Source organism: Scyliorhinus torazame, chromosome 2 (genome assembly GCF_047496885.1).
Source record: "Scyliorhinus torazame isolate Kashiwa2021f chromosome 2, sScyTor2.1, whole genome shotgun sequence".
Taxonomy (NCBI): domain Eukaryota; kingdom Metazoa; phylum Chordata; class Chondrichthyes; order Carcharhiniformes; family Scyliorhinidae; genus Scyliorhinus; species Scyliorhinus torazame.
In genome coordinates this window covers 351613411-351629199 of record NC_092708.1, presented here as the reverse complement: position 1 = coordinate 351629199, position 15789 = coordinate 351613411, and the positions used below count along the sequence as shown (strand labels likewise).

At 43.2% G+C, this 15789-nt stretch overlaps 1 protein-coding gene across 9 annotated transcripts in view; it reads left to right on the top strand.

Moving 5' to 3' along the window:
• prpf39 (PRP39 pre-mRNA processing factor 39 homolog (yeast)) overlaps nucleotides 1-13789 on the top strand; it is a 75047-nt gene extending 61258 nt beyond the window's left edge. For 3 of the 9 annotated variants that reach the window (XM_072491310.1, XM_072491317.1, XM_072491300.1), the window contains 6 exons: nucleotides 71-197; nucleotides 404-672; nucleotides 2846-3030; nucleotides 5652-5726; nucleotides 7955-8072; nucleotides 13453-13789. In XM_072491310.1, coding sequence (XP_072347411.1) covers nucleotides 71-197; nucleotides 404-672; nucleotides 2846-3030; nucleotides 5652-5726; nucleotides 7955-8072; nucleotides 13453-13509 — 831 coding nt within the window. In that variant the 3' untranslated portion in view covers nucleotides 13510-13789. Of the gene's footprint in view, nucleotides 1-70; nucleotides 198-403; nucleotides 673-2453; nucleotides 2734-2845; nucleotides 3031-5651; nucleotides 5727-7954; nucleotides 8073-13452 lie in introns of those variants that run through there. The other 6 variants (XM_072491326.1, XM_072491331.1, XR_011938292.1 and 3 more) reach the window with 6 other exon arrangements.
• The last annotated feature ends 2000 nt before the right edge of the window (nucleotides 13790-15789 follow it).

Here is a 15789-nt window from a genome sequence, read left to right as displayed (position 1 = left end):
ATTTACCAGTACATAACCTGGTCAGCAGCTTGAATCAGAATTAATATTTGTTATGTATTTAAAATTACAGTATGCTAAATTCATGGAAAGCCATTGTAATGAAGGTGTGCGACATGTGTACAGCAGAGCATGTACAGTTCATCTTGCAAAGAAACCCATGGTACACTTACTTTGGGCAGCTTTTGAGGAACAACAAGGTAAGCTATAAATCTAAATCTGAGTCTACTCAATTGCTTTTGATATAAATCCTTGTGGTGATGATGAATTATGTAGTTTTTTAAAGACTTAGTAAAGTGGGGCTAATAACACCTTTTGGTGATGGTAGTTCCCAGACATAATTATAACCGTCATCTATGAAATATTTTTATTTATAATTGTCTTTACTTCGTAATTTCTGTTTCAGGGAACATTAATGAAGCACGAAGAATCCTGAAAACACTCGAAGGATCTGTACCTGGGTTAGCCATGGTTCGCTTAAGACGAGTGAGCCTAGAACGGCGCCATGGAAATATAGATGAAGCAGAGTTTCTGCTACAAGATGCAATTAAAATCAGTAAAATGCCCAGTGAAGCATCTTTCTATGCAGTGAAGTTGGCTCGTCTTTTATTCAAAGTAGAGAAGAGCCTTCCTAGGGCTAGGAAGGTTTTAGTGGAAGCAATAGACTTTGATAAGGTATGGTGGAAATTATTTCAATGTAAACTTCATTAAAACTATGATTTCTGTGAACCAAGCTTGTAAAGCAGCGAAGCATATTTAGATTTGGAGTACTAAGGAGCAGCTTGTTCTGTCTTATATTTTTATGTTCTGTTTTAATTTCGAATGGTTAATGCCACCGCCATTCCAGAGGACTCTCGGCTGCTCTTCTCTTTGAGAGTGGTAATTTAACCTGAGGGTGACCACATCTCAAGCAATGGGACACTGTTGAGATGGCAGGGCCTTCATGAATATCCTCAGCCAGTACGGGAATTGAACCTACGCTGTTGGCGTTTGCTCCGCATCATGAACCAGCCAGAATAGGATCGGTTAGCTCCGTTCCCATACTTGCTGAGGTTATTCATGAAGGCCCTGCCTTCTCAACCTTGCCCCTCGCCCGAGATATGATCACTCTCAGGTCAAATCACCACTAGTCAGCGCTCAAAGGGGAGAGCAGCCTAGGATCTTCTGCCACTGTGGCAACATTTACATTTATCTTAAAACCAAGTAGTAATATTCATTTTAATTGTGAGCCAAGTTATATTGGATCACATGCTAGATTATAAGCTTCTTTACCAAATCCATGTGAAAAGTACTGATCATTTCCAATACAGAATCGCTTAGACAAATGGCTGTATACATTCAGTTTCTCTTGCTGATTGAGCTATTGCTGTAAGACTGCTTCGCTAATAGAGAAAATAAGTGACATCAAAAAGGTGAAATACAGCATGCTGCATTCTTTCTGAAACTTAAGACAATTAACTGTTTTATACAATACAATTAACTTATATAATGGAACCATAGTAATTAATCCAGTGGTTAAATTGGAAGTACGGGGTGGCACAGTGGTTAACAATGCTACCTCACAGCACCATGGACCAGCATTCAATTCTGGCCTTGGGTGACTGCGTGGAGTTCACACGTTCTCCCCATGTCTGCGCCTGAATCTTTTTTTTTAAATATGAATTTAGAGTACCCAATTCATTTTTTCCAATTAAGGGGCAATTTAATGGGTCCAATCCACCTAGCCTGCACGTATTTGGGTTGTGGGTGCGAAACGCATGCAAACACAGGGAGTATGTACAAACTCCGCATGGACAGTGACCCAGAGCCTTGATCAAACCTGGGTCCTCGGCACTTTGAGGCAGCAGTGCTAACCACTGCGCCACTGTGCTGCCCGTGCGTTTGAATCTTTAAGACAAATGTATCCACCGTGTTTACAACCGTATTGAACTCTTGTATCATGCCAACCTGGGGTTGTCTGCCTAATATTTTTAACCAGTTATGCAAGAAAATAAACTGCTGAGCCTTTTTCGAATTGCTAACATTTAAAGTCTATATATCTATATATAGACTTATGGGTATTATACTCCTTGCAGTTCCAGTTTTCTTATTAACAAGTCACAAGGTTGCAACTGTCATAGCATTTAAATGTTTAAAATATTGTAACTGTGATGTGCAATTTGAATAACTATCTGAGAATGAGATTTGTTTTCTTAACTGCTGTTTATAGTTCAAAAAATTGATTCCTGAAGAGACTTGTACCCTTTGCAAAGTTTAGAATCTATTGGTGGCTAGGTGAGGCAATATCTATCACGTGCTGGTTTAAATATGTTATGTTTTGTAAAATGCTTCAAAACCGACCTGTAATGTGCAATATTTGTATGTGAATCGGTCTTTTTATAAACAGCTTTATGGGCAATTAACGCCAAACTATTTTTACCTGAACTTTCACTTTCATCATTGCTGTGTATTTTCAGATTATCTTCTACAGTAATTTGACCCACTGGAACAGCTTGAATGGCTTTATACTACTGCCATATACCATGCTGTATACAGCTGGGTATGTTCTCTTACTCCCATCCTGTGACAAAAAAATTGTCACCAATTCAGGATATGTGTTTTTTATAAAATGCTGATTTTTATTTTCCCTCCCATTCTCCAGGCTGTCTAAGACGAGTGCAACTCCTCCAAAGAAGCCCAAGTGCACATTGTTGTCGAGACTGGGAATCTGACTTGGGAGCTCACCAATTAAATGTAGTCAGTTAGTTTCTATGAAATGAGTAAAATATTGCCATCTTTTTACTAGGTAGTATTATTAGGATTCTTAACATTTGAATGATGTTAGTGTTGATCTGTTTTGTGATTTTAGGAAAGCACCAAACTATATCTGAATCTGTTGGAACTTGAATATAACTCTGATCTCAAACTGAATGAGGAAAACATTCTGAATGCCTTTGACAAAGCAATAAGTAGTACGATGCCAATAGAAACCAGGGTAGCCTTCTCCCAGCGAAAAGTTGAATTTTTGGAAGACTTTGGCTCTGATGTGAAAAGGTGAATTTTGTTTGTGCCTTTGACACTATGAAACAAGTTAGTAATTATGAAAAATTTGTTCAATAACTCCAATTTAGCTTGCGTGGCGAGAAACGGGTAAAAGCAGTAATAAATAACAGCAGAGATTTAGAAGCCGGAAGTGCTGGAAAAACTCAACAGGTCTTTGCAGCATCTGTGCAGAGAAACAAAGTTATCGTTTCAAGCCCAATTTAACTCTTCTTCTGTAGAGATTTGTTATTTTTAAAAACTTATCTGAAATTGTAAGCCTCATTGTTGATGTATCTTTTTAAACTATATCTTTCTTATTTAAAATACAAGTGGAATTTTCATCCACATTTCTTGCATATTGGCTGGTTTAGCTCAGTTGGCTAGACAGCTGGTTTGTAATGCAGCACAAGGCTAGCAACGCGGGTTCAATTCCCGTACCGGCTTACCCGAACAGGCGCCGGAATGTGGTTACTAGGAGCTTTTCACAATAACTTCATACTTGTGACAGTAAAAGATTATTATTATTAGTGGTTGAGTAGAGCAACACTATATGGGGTCTGTTGCATGTGTCTATGCATGATGTGTATAACGTGGTTAAAATACACATTTATAGGGATTTTATAATTAAGGTTCACATTTAAGAAGTTGCTATTTTACTTTACTTTTTACTTTTAACATATTTGTTATTGTTGACATATTTTGAAGTTTGAATGACAGCTGTCTGTGTGCATGGAACAGGCTTAAAACGTTAGCTACATTTGCTTATCAGCAGTGCATTCAGTTCCAAACATATACATTTCAGGTTTGCAATAACTGAAATAAATCAGATTATTTAATCTAGTACAAAGCAAGGTTCTAAAGTGCGTAAATCAGGAATACTATGCAAACATGTCTTAAACACTGTGGTTAGCACTGCTGCATCACAGCACCAGGGACCTGGGTTCAATTCTGGCCTTGGGTGACTGTGGAGTTTGCATATTCTCTCTTTGTCTGCGTGGGTTTCTTACTGGTGCTCTGGTTTCCACCCACAGTCCAAAGATACGTAGGTTAGGTGGATTGGCCAGGATAAATTGCCCTTCGTTGGTGTTTAGGGAATAAGGTGGGGGAGTGGGCCTAGGATGTGCTCTTTCAGGGGGTTGATGGGAACTCGATGGGCCAAATGGCTTTATTCTGCACTGTAGGGATTCCATAATTCAACTTTCAGATCCCTCTCATCTTGAGTTTGGCTGCTTTTCCCCTTCAGTCTTGGTTTAAGGACTAATCTATATCAATTATTGCACAAAAAGGTATTGATTTAACTACCTGAGAAATACATGGTTATAGTAACCTGGCATATTGTATTGAAATCAAACAAATCTGGTTGTTTGTGCGATTTACATCAGGAAAGAATTACCATGAAGTTTGCCAGACTGTCATTAAGAACCCACCTAGGTTCATTAATGTCTTTCGTGAAAGAAAACCTGTTGACCCTAATCAATCCAAGAATGTGACTCCAGTCCCACATTATGTGCTTAACGTTTGATGTCTTTGTACTACATAGGAATAGGTAATAAATGAACCTTTTTTAATTCCTTTACGGACTATCGGTGTCGCTTGCTAGTCCAGTATTTATTATCCATCCCTAGTTGCTCATCAAAAGGTGGTAGTGAACTGCCTTCTTGAACCGCTGCAGTCCCTGGGGTGTAGGTACACCCACAGTGCTGTTTGGGAGAGAGTTCCAGGATTTTGACCCAATGACAATGAAAACGCGGTGATATATTTCCAAGTCAGGATGGTGAGTGACTTGGGAACCTCCAGGTAGTGGTGTTCCCAGGTACCTGCTGCTCTTGTCCTGTTAGATTATATTGATCGTGGTTTGGAAGGTGCTGCCTAAGTATAACTTGGTGAGTACATCTTGCAGTGCATCTTGTAGATGGTACATACGGCTGTTGGTTGGTGGGATTGAATGTGAAAGGGGTAGCAGTCAAGTGGCCTGCTTTGTCCTGGATCCTGACCAGCTCGTTTTGGAATTTTTAGTTTTAGATTAGTCATGGTGTAGACATCAGTATCCAGGTGAAATAGCGAAGAGATTGGGACTGTTCTGAAATGTGAATGGAAGCATTTGTATCTGTTTCAAATACAATGCTCTGTTACAAAATCCCAACAAATAAATAATAATAGTATATATATTGAAATTCTTCAAGCTGTATGAGGTGGTAGAATGTTGATGTTTATTGGCAACTAGTAAAGAATCATTAATTTTTGGAACCAGTGTTGATTGATACATGCAATTTACCCACAATTTGTTATGCAACCCAAGTTTACTTTATAAAGTTGGTTTGTAATATTATCAGCTGGAATGAAATGTGTGCATTTTGGTATTTTTGAGGACAAAATAATCTACCTTAGGAACATTAAATTGGTTGCCGAAAGATGAAAAAACATTTTAAAGTCAGCATCAACTTTCAAGCAAATAGTTTTGTTTTTTCTGTCGCAATTTACCTGAATAATTCCTTTTAATAAAACCGTGCCGAAAGTAGCACTTATCCTGTTTCACAAGTTCAAGCATCATGTAATAAATAATTTGCTCAAAAATACATGTTAATATTTTCAAAATCTTTGGACATTGCTATTAATTGTGTTCTGTCTCCTAGACTCATGGTGGCTTATGATGATCATCAAAAGCTTTTGAAAGAGCACGAATCAAGTAAAAGAAAGGTTGAAGATGGGCAAGTAGTGCTTTTTTTTTATGAATATAGAAATAGCAATGGATCAAGATTTGATTGAGGAACATCTGCTTTGGTAAAAAGTTATCCTTCATTGTAAATGATTTATTTCCTTAATGAGTTCACTCTTCTATGTACCCAATTGTAAAATTGCAGCTAAAAATTGTATGACAAATTGATCCTTACATAAAATAACAATGTTGCATCATCAGCTGATGCAAAGGGACAGGACACCAAAGGATTGGATTGGATTTGTTTATTGTCACGTGTATTGAGGTACAGTGAAAAGTATTTTTCTGCGAGCAGCTCAACAGATCATTAAATACATGGGAAGAAAAGAAAATACATAAAAGGGCAACACAAGGTATACTATGTAACGACATAAGCACCGGCATCGGATGAAGCATACATGGGGTGTAGTGTTAATGAGGTCCGTCCAAAAGAGGGTCATTTAGGAGTCTGGTAACAGCGGGGAAGAAGCTGTTTTTGAGTCTAGAAACCCTACCGTGCAGAATGAGGCTATTTGGCTCATCGAGTCTTCACCAACCCTCTGAAAGTGCACCCTACCGAGGCTCACTCCACCATAACCCCGCCTAACCTTTGGAAACTAAGGGACAATTTAGCATGGTCAATCCACCTAACCTGCACATATTTGGACTGGGAGGAAACCGGAGCACCCGGAGGAAACCCACGAAGACACGGGGAGAAAGTGCAAACTCCACACAGTCACCCATGGTCGGAATGGAACCCGGGTCCCTGGTGCTGTGAGGCAGCAGTGCTCATCACCGTGAATCCCTAATTATTTATATATGGAATTGGATGGTAAACCGATTCAGAAAATTTGGAAAAGGAGAACTTCCAAGACAATGTGGTAGCTCACAAAACATCATATCACAAAATCAGAAAATGATGGAAAAACTCCGCAGATCCGGCAGCATCTATGGAGAGAGAAACGGAGTTCACATTGAGTCCAATATGACTCTTTGAAACCGTAGCAGGATTACGTCAGCACTTCATGTCAATTTGTGCCAATCAGTTGGGTCATAGCTGACTCACATCTTAAATGCATTTGCTTGTCTTGTTCCACCAGAGATGGCATTAGCAGAGGCGAGAGATTGAGAGATTTCTGATATCAGGGAATTGAGGAATATAAGGAGTGGGCAGGAAAGGGGGGTTAAGATGAGGGATTGTCAGTAATCCAATTGAATGGCAGAGCAGACTTGAGGGGCTGAATAGTCTACTATTTCTTGTGTATTTGCTGTGCTAACAAAGGAGTAGGCAAAAGTCAATTTATTAAAATTTGGATTTCTGCATTTAAATTCATATGCATAAACATTTCCCATTTTGTACTGTGTATTCTGGTGGGCAGAGGCTAGAGTATGGCCTTATGAATTTATTTTTAATGGTATTTTCAGTGTGGAATGGGAACAATGGGTTGCACCTCAAATATTTTTGTAGAAACCTCCTCCGCTCCAGAATTCTGAAGGGCACACAGTCAGCTGGGAAGTATAGGACTCAATTTATCATAGTATTAAGCCAGTAAAGGCTGAATAGGCAGCAGGCCTGGACAGAGCTTCAATCAACAAGGAATTGAAGCCAAAGTACCAAGCTAATACAAATAGAGTAGAAGCACCAAGTAAGGAGCGAATGTTGGCCCTAGAGTTTTAAACATTTGGACATTTTGAACCGGGTAAAACCAAGTGGGCATCTGTAAGGAAAGGATTGGTTCTAAATGGAGCTCCTGCCATTAGTGGCAATCCCTGGAGTGACTCTGAAGGTCAAAAGCTTGGTGGGAAATGGTTGGCTGGGGTTTTAAGACAAGCCAGGATATGGGGTGTGATTTTTAGCTTGCAGCAGGATTCTTCTAACTGTAAAGCAGTGAACACTTTAAGATTCCTGTGGTTAATATGGAAATGGAACCACCATAATTAGCCGGCCAGGGAGTGAGGGTGCATTGCTATTCGTAAGGTAGTCGTTGCTGTATAGTGGTGGGGAGGGGATGCTCGTGAAGAAGTCATGACAAAGAACTGTGGCCCTTGATGTTGATACTCTTCCATTGTGTATGTCTGAATTAAAGGTAGTTGCAGATTTGAAATGGTGTTCTAATGGCATTCATTCTGATAAATATACCTGTAATTTTACTTTATAATAGAATGTTCCTCCTTGTAATCTTTGAATGAAAAGTAATTTAAATTTACGTTTTCAAATTTTTCTATGCCGAAATATGACAGGTCTGAAGAGCCAGAGGAGAAAAAACAAAGGAGTGATGCAGCATTAGCATCAGTCCAGATGATGAGTGGAGACTTGCAGGCTAATCAGTCTGCATATAACTACAATGCTTGGTATCAGGTGGGTAGTTTCTGCTCAAGATATTACCAACAGAACAAACTACTTTAAACCCAAGAATCATGAAGCTTATTTCCGGTTTCTTTGAAAGATCGTTGAATTTCCTTTCCAGTTTTGTGTTTCATTAACGCATATCTGATATGTTTTAGAAGAAGTCTCTATTTGGAAGTATTTTTTTTTAATAAACATTTTATTGAGGCATTTTTGGTATAGTAACAACAACAAAATAAACAATATACATGAAACCATAAACATAGTGCAAAAGCCATTTTACCTCTCGTACAGGTCTCACCCTTATTGACCCCCTACTCTAATCTAAACCCCCCCCCCCCCCGGTCTGCTGGCGATTATTTTCCCACAAAGAAGTCGACGAACGGCTGCCACCTCCAGGTGAACCCTAACAATGACCCTCTCAAGGCAAACTTGATTTTCTCCAAACAGAGAAAGCTAGCCATGTCCGATAGCCAGGTTTCCAACTTCGGGGGCTTTGAGTCCCTCCATGCTAATAGTATCCGTCTCCGGGCTACCAGGGAAGCAAAGGCCAGAACGTCTGCCTCTTTCTCCTCCTGGATTCCCGAGTCTTCTGACACCCCGAAAATTGCCACCTCTGGACTCAGCGCCACCCTTGTTTTTAACACCATGGACATGACGTCCGCAAACCCCTGCCAAAATCCCCTAAGCTTTGGACATGTGGACATGTTCGCTGGTCCTCCCGCACATTTTTGCGCACCTGTCCTCCACTCCAAAGAATCTGCTCATCTGGGCCACTGTCCTGTGAGCTTGGTGAACAACCTTAAATTGTATCAGGCTGAGCCTGGCACATGTTGCGGACTCTACTCAACGCATCTGCCCATAGACCATCCTCTATCTCACCTCACAGATCCTCCTCCCACTTGCGCTTCAGCTCCTCGGTCTGCGTCTCCTCCGACCCCATACGCTCCTTATAAATGTCCGAGATGCTCCATTCTCCTATCCACCCTCTGGAAACTACCCTGTCCTGAATCCCCCTTAGCGGTAGGAGCGGGAAAGTTCACACAAGTTTACAAAGGAAGTCCCGCACCTGCAGATATCTGAATTTGTTTCCCCTCGCCAACCCAAACTTTTCCTCCAACGCCCTCATACTCGGAAAGTTCCCCTCTATGAACGTATCCCCCATCCTCTCAATCCCCGCTCTCTGCCATAACCGGAACCCCCCGTCCATACTCCCCGGGGCAAACCGGTGATTATCACAGATTGGGGCCCAGACCGATGCTACCATTGCTCCTACATGCCGCCTCCACTGGCCCCAAACTCTCAGGGCCAGCATCACCACTGGACTGGTGGAGTACCGTGCCGGCGGGAACTGCAGAGGCGCAGTCACCAACGCCCCCAAACTGGTTCCCTTACATGAAGCCGCCTCCATACGCACCCATGCCAACCCCTCCCCCACAACCCACTCCCTGATCATGGCTATATTAGCCGCCCAGTAATAGTTGCGAAAATTTGGTACTGCCAGCCCGCCCTCTCCCCGACTCCGCTCAAGCATTACCTTCCTTACTCGCCCAGACGAAGCCCGTGATCACTTTGTTGACCCGCTTAAAAAAGGACCGCGGAATAAAGATGGGGAGACACTGAAATACAAATAGGAATCTCTGGAGGACTGTCATCTTCACCGTTTGCACCCTCCCAGCCAGAGACAACGGAAGCGCGTCCCATCTCCGAAAATCGTCCTTCATTTGGTCCACCAGCCGGGCCAGATTCAATTTATGCAGCCGGTCCCATTCCTGTGCCCCTTGGATGCCTAGGTACCTAAAGCTTCCCTCTACTATCCTAAACTGCTCTTCCAGTCGCCTCTCCTGTCCACTCGCCTGGACCACAAACAGCTCACTCTTTCCCATATTAAGCTTATACCCCGAAAACCGGCTAAATTCCCCTAGAGTCCTCATGATTTCTTCCAGTCACTCGAGGCTCTCAGAGCAATTGCCAATGGCTCTACAGCCAGCGCAAACAATAGTGGGGAGAGGGGGCATCCCTGTCTCGTCCCCCGGTGCAGTAACAGCCTTCTTACATTGGCCACCAACTGCTTGCCCTTAACAAACCCCGTCTGGTCCTCCCCAATAACGTCCGGAACACAATCCTCGATCCTGGAGGACAAGATTTTGGCCAGCAACTTGGCATCTGCATTCAACAGGGAGATCGGCCTGTAGGATCCACACAGCTCAGGGTTCTTGTCCCGCTTAAGAATCAGCGAAATCGTTGCCTGTGACATCGCCGGGGCAACACACCTCTTTCCCTTGCCTCATTGAACAGCCTCAACAACACCGGCCCTAATATCCCCGAGAACTTTTTATAAAACTCCACTAGATACCCGTCCGGACCCGGGGCGTTAACTGCCTGCATGGCCTTCAAGCCCTCCAATATCTCTTCCAGCCCGATTGGAGCCCCCAGCCCTTCTACCCGCTCCCTGTCCACCTTTGGGAAATTCAGCCCCTCCAAGAAGTGCCTCATCCCCTCCAGCCCAGTAGGGGGTTCCGACCTGTACAGCCTGCTGTAGAAATCCCTAAATGCCTTATTCACCCCTACTGAATCACCAACCAGTTTCCCATCTCCGTTCGTTACTTTCCCCATCTCCCTAGCCGCCTCCCTCTTAAGCTGCTGTGCAAGCATTCTGCTGGCCTTCTCTCCATGTTCATAGATCGCACCCACTCGCCTTTCTCAGCTGCTCCACCGCCCTCCCTGTGATCAGTAAGCTAAACTCTGCCTGTAACCTACGCCGTTCCCTTAAAAGCCCTGCCTCTGGGGTCTCCGCATACCTCCTATCAATCTGTAGTATCTCCTTCACCAGTCAGTCCGTCTCTGCCCTGTCCACCTTCTCCCTATGGGCCCGGATCGAGATCAGCTCCCCCCTGACCACCGCACCGCTGCTGAGATTTCCCCCGTGTCATTGACCTGCAGGTAGCTCTGAGTACATTTCCTCAGCCGCTCGCACACCCCTTCATCCGCCAAAAGTCCCAAATCCAACCTCCAGTGCGGGCGCTGGCTACTGTCTTTACTAACCTGCAGGTCAACCCAGTGCGGAGCATGGTCTGAGATTGTAATCGCCGAGTACCCTGTGTCCACCACCCCAGCCAGCAAGGCCCTGCTCAAAATCGAGAAATCAATCCGGGAGTACACTTTGTGCACGTGTGAGTAGAAGGAGAACTCCTTCACCCTCGGCTGCCCAAATCTCCATGGATCTACCCCCCCACTCCCCCCATCAGCTCCATGAACTCTCTTAGTTCCTTTGCCATTGCTGGCATCCTGCCTGTTTTCGAGCTTGACCAATTCAAGCCAGAGTCCATAACTGTGTTGAAGTCTCCTTCCATGAGCAACCTGTGCGAGTCCAGATCTGGTATCTTCCCCAGCATCCTCTTTATAAACTCCACATCATCCCAATTTGGCACATACACATTTACTAATACCACCTGCACCCCCTCTAGATTCCCACTGACCATAATGTACCGACCTCCCACATCTGAGACTATTCTACCCACCTCAAACACCACCTGCTTATTGATCAGGATCGTGACCCCTTTAGTCTTTGAATCTAGCCCTGAGTGAAAGACCTGACTGACCCAGCCTTTCTTCAGTCTAACCTGGTCCATTACTCTAAGGTGCGTCTCCTGCAACATTACCATGTCCGCCTTCAATCCCCTAAGATGCGCGATCACACGTGTGCTTTTGACCGGCCCATTTAACTCGCGAACATTCCAGGTGATCAGCCTAGTTGGGAGGCACATTGCCCCCTCCGCCAATCAGCCATCCCCTTTTTTAGGCCCGCCTCCAGCCCATGCTCTGCGTCTCCACTGGTCCATCCCCAGGCAGCCCCCAACCTCCTCTCTATCCCTCAGGCCAAGTCCCTCCCTCGTCAGCAGAACATTCACCCCCCCCCCCCCCCCCCCCCCCCCCCCAGTAACCAACACCCTGGGGGGGGGTCGTCGTCTCCCATTCACGGCTTCCTCGCGAGTGCTCTGTGAACCCTATCCACCTCCAAGGGCCGGGAGAATGCCCCATCCTCCCAGCAGCTTCACAAACATATCTGCGATGTATGCCCCAGCGTCCGTTCCTTCGGACCCCTCCCGGAGTCTATTTGGAAGTATTGACTTAGATTTAATTGTGTATCTGTGCACAGGCCTTTGTATGTTCAGTCCACTTAGCTGGCCATCTCTACTGAAGGACAGCACTGGACTGCTCAGCTGTTCCTGCAGAGTTTGCTTCAAATCAGTGACGCAGATGGAATGGAATAAAGCAAATATAATGTTTTGTTATTTCTAATGTAGTCAGCCATACTATCAGGAAGATCCTTTTTTTAAATTTGTGATGAGTTACCTGATCTCAGATGGGTTGGTGGTGGGATGATTAGGGCTCCATAGCAGTCTTTAATTTTCAAGTTAGGGTGAGAAAATAAATCTTAGTTCCCAATTACTATTCTGTCTGGAAAATGCACATGTACAACATCACCATTGTTACCAATTAGCTACAGGATGCACTGCAGCATCTCACCACCACCACCAAGGAGGATAAAGTCAGTTGGTGCATGGAATACCATAACCTCAAGTTCCTCCCTAAGTCACAAAGCATCCAGATTGTGATATGTATTGCCATCCCTTCATCATCACTAGGTCAAAGTCTAGGAACTCTCTATTTAATAGCACTGTGGGAGTATCTTCACATAGACTGCAGCCATTCAAGATGACAATCGACCAGCTTTGAGCAACAAGGAATAGACGGGTGCCACTCTTGCCAGCAACCCACATCTTGAGAATTAATTATTTTTTAATTATTCAGTCTTATTTTTATAATATTGTCTCAGGGTTTTAGGTATTGTTATAATTTTCACCTCTGTGCTATGTTATTGTACACACCTTAATTCTTTTTACATTAAGTGGTGTTGTGAATCTGAGAAGTAGAAAGTGAAGCATTTGGTGGACTAAAATCAATGAGTTGGATGGTGATTTTCAACTCTGATCATGTGGGTGCAAATCCAGTCTATACTGGGCTGGAATTCTCATTTGTCTGCTGGCTTCAAGTGTTTGGACAAAATTAGCTTTGGCAACCTATCCAATAACATATTGTACCTAGGTCTGCACAAAGTTCATTGGTGTTCAGGCCTCAGAGATTCTTGAGGGTGAAATATCACATTGGGGCAATAGGAGTACTCTTGAGATTGGAGCTGCAGCATGGACAAAGTAGAAGTTTTTCTTTATATGTGACTGCTATACTTGGCCCAAAGGTTTAAATGTTGACAACGAAAGCCCCAAAAGGTATGATCATCAAGATAAACAGATTTTTTTTCTTTAAATAAAAGTTTTCTTAACCTCGCTGTACAATATATTTGACCAGTTTTTGTTATCTTCTTCAACAGTACAATTATCCAACGCCGTGGAGCTATGGGCAGTATTACCCACCACCACCTACCTAATCTGCTGGAATTTCCTGTAGGACTGAAGTTGTTTCCTTTTCGTTTTAAAAGTAAAAAATGGAAAATATTACATTTTCATAGACAGGCTATCCAAGACTGGAATTTTTCGAGGACTAAAACTGGGAAATAGTTGTTTACTGCAAAATATTTGAGGTCGGACATGATTTGTGTTCAAAAACTATTTTGTGAATTCTCATAATTTTTGAATGTGATTTTTGAAAAGATTCTCTTCATACATAATTTGTTAATAGAAAAATAAATTTTAATACACTGCAGAGCACCACTGATGTATATTTTCTTAACTCGCAATTACATGCAATTCTAGAGTTTTGAACAAAAGTTTAAAACTACAACTAGTATATTTTTTTTTAATTTAGATTATCCAATTCATTTTTTCCAATTAAGGGGAAATTTAGTGTGGCCAATCCACCCACCCTGTACATCTTTTGGGTTGTGGGGGCGCACCCCACGCAAACACGTGGAGAATGTGCAAACTCCACACAGACAGTGAGCCGGGATCGAAACCTGGGACCTCAGCGCTGTGAGGCAGCAATGCTAACCACTGTGCCACCGTGCTGCCCAACTAGTATATTTCTAATTGTGAGATTAACTTCAAAGAAATATAATCCTTTTTATATTTAATTAAAATGACTACATATCTGGGAGTTCTGATTTTAGATACCTAACAGTCAGTGATTCTACCTCCTTTGTGAAGTAGTACTGATGTATCCAGTAATTCTAAAATACATTTGAGCGATGGAAACTTAATCCACTCCTGGCTACCTTACACTGAAATTGTGTTGTCAAATGTTCCCAGTCTATTCAACACTAAAAATAGAAGTTTCTTCTTGCAAAATTATATCAAGTGCATTTACAAGTAATTTTATTAAACAAAGGATTGCCACCAGTTATATCTGTTATCAAGCAACAAATATAAAATAGGCTCTGTATACAGACCATTTAAAGGCCATGGTTTTTACAAATTTGAAACCAAATATAATTGTGTATTCAAAAAATAAGTATTAGAGCAGCAAGAGGATACCAGTTCAAGACTGTGAGTGCTACGTTCAAGACCAACATTGGGATTTTCTGTAATTAACCAGAGATTAATCCGATCGAAAGGGTTGCCAGAAACAGACTTGAAGAGAGAGATGATCCGACTGGTATTCTGGAACTATGCGATTCAAATGAGCAATAGGATTTTCTTATTTTGTGAGAAACACCGCTCACTTGATAATAATTTACACTTAGTCAAAATTCTGAAGAAGTATTTATTTCAATCGATCTTTCAAGAACGGGTGCTGCCGGTAAGCAATAGCAGACACAAAGAATTCATACAGCATCACTTTGTTATATACAATCTGAGAGAAACACATCCCACAAACTGCAGAAAGGGCAGTTTCCTTATCAGTGATTCCTTATTTGGACTTATGTTCATTTTGTCTTCCCCCTTGCATAGTGGTTTCTGTTAGCTCCTGGTATATCCTTGGACCGTCAATTAAAAGATAAGAATGAGGACTTCCGGGTGCGGCGATGGCCAGCTAGGTCGCACGTTTCGGCACCTCCCGTTTGAACGGACTTTTGGGCTCTGATTGGGAACCCCAACGGCAATTTTTGACGGCTAAACCCATTGTGCGGTGAAACGGAAGGGAATCCCCCCGGATGTACATGGAGAAAGGAGATAATAGTGGCCGGATTGCAGAGGATCCTCTGGAGCAGCGGCAAGGAAGGGAAGCACGAAGCAAGATGGCGGCAGAGGGAGGCCGTTTGGTATGGGGCCCGGAACAGCAAGAGTTCCTTCGGAGATGTGTTGAGGAGCTAAAGAAGGAGGTGCTGACCCCGATGCTGCAGGCGATTGAGGGGCTAAAGGAGGCGCAGAAGACCCAAGAATTGGAGCTTCGTGGCGTGAAGGCAAAGGCTGCCAAAAATGAGGACGAAACACAGGGCCTGGTGGTGAAGACAGAGACACACGAGGCACTGCATAAGAGGTGTATGGAGAGGCTGGAAGCCCAGAAAAATAGTTCGAGGAGGAAGAACCTAAGACTTTTGGGTCTTCCCAAAGGTGCAGAGGGAGCGGACGTCGGGGCATATGTGAGCACGATGCTTCATTCCTTAATGGGACCGGAGGCCCCGACGGGCCCCTTGGAAATGGAGGGAGCATATCGAGTCCTTGCGAGAAGACTGAAGGCGGGAGAAATACCTCGAGCTATAGTGGTGAGGTTTCACCGCTATAAAGACAGGGAGATGGTCCGGAGATGGGCGAAAAAGACACTGAGCTGC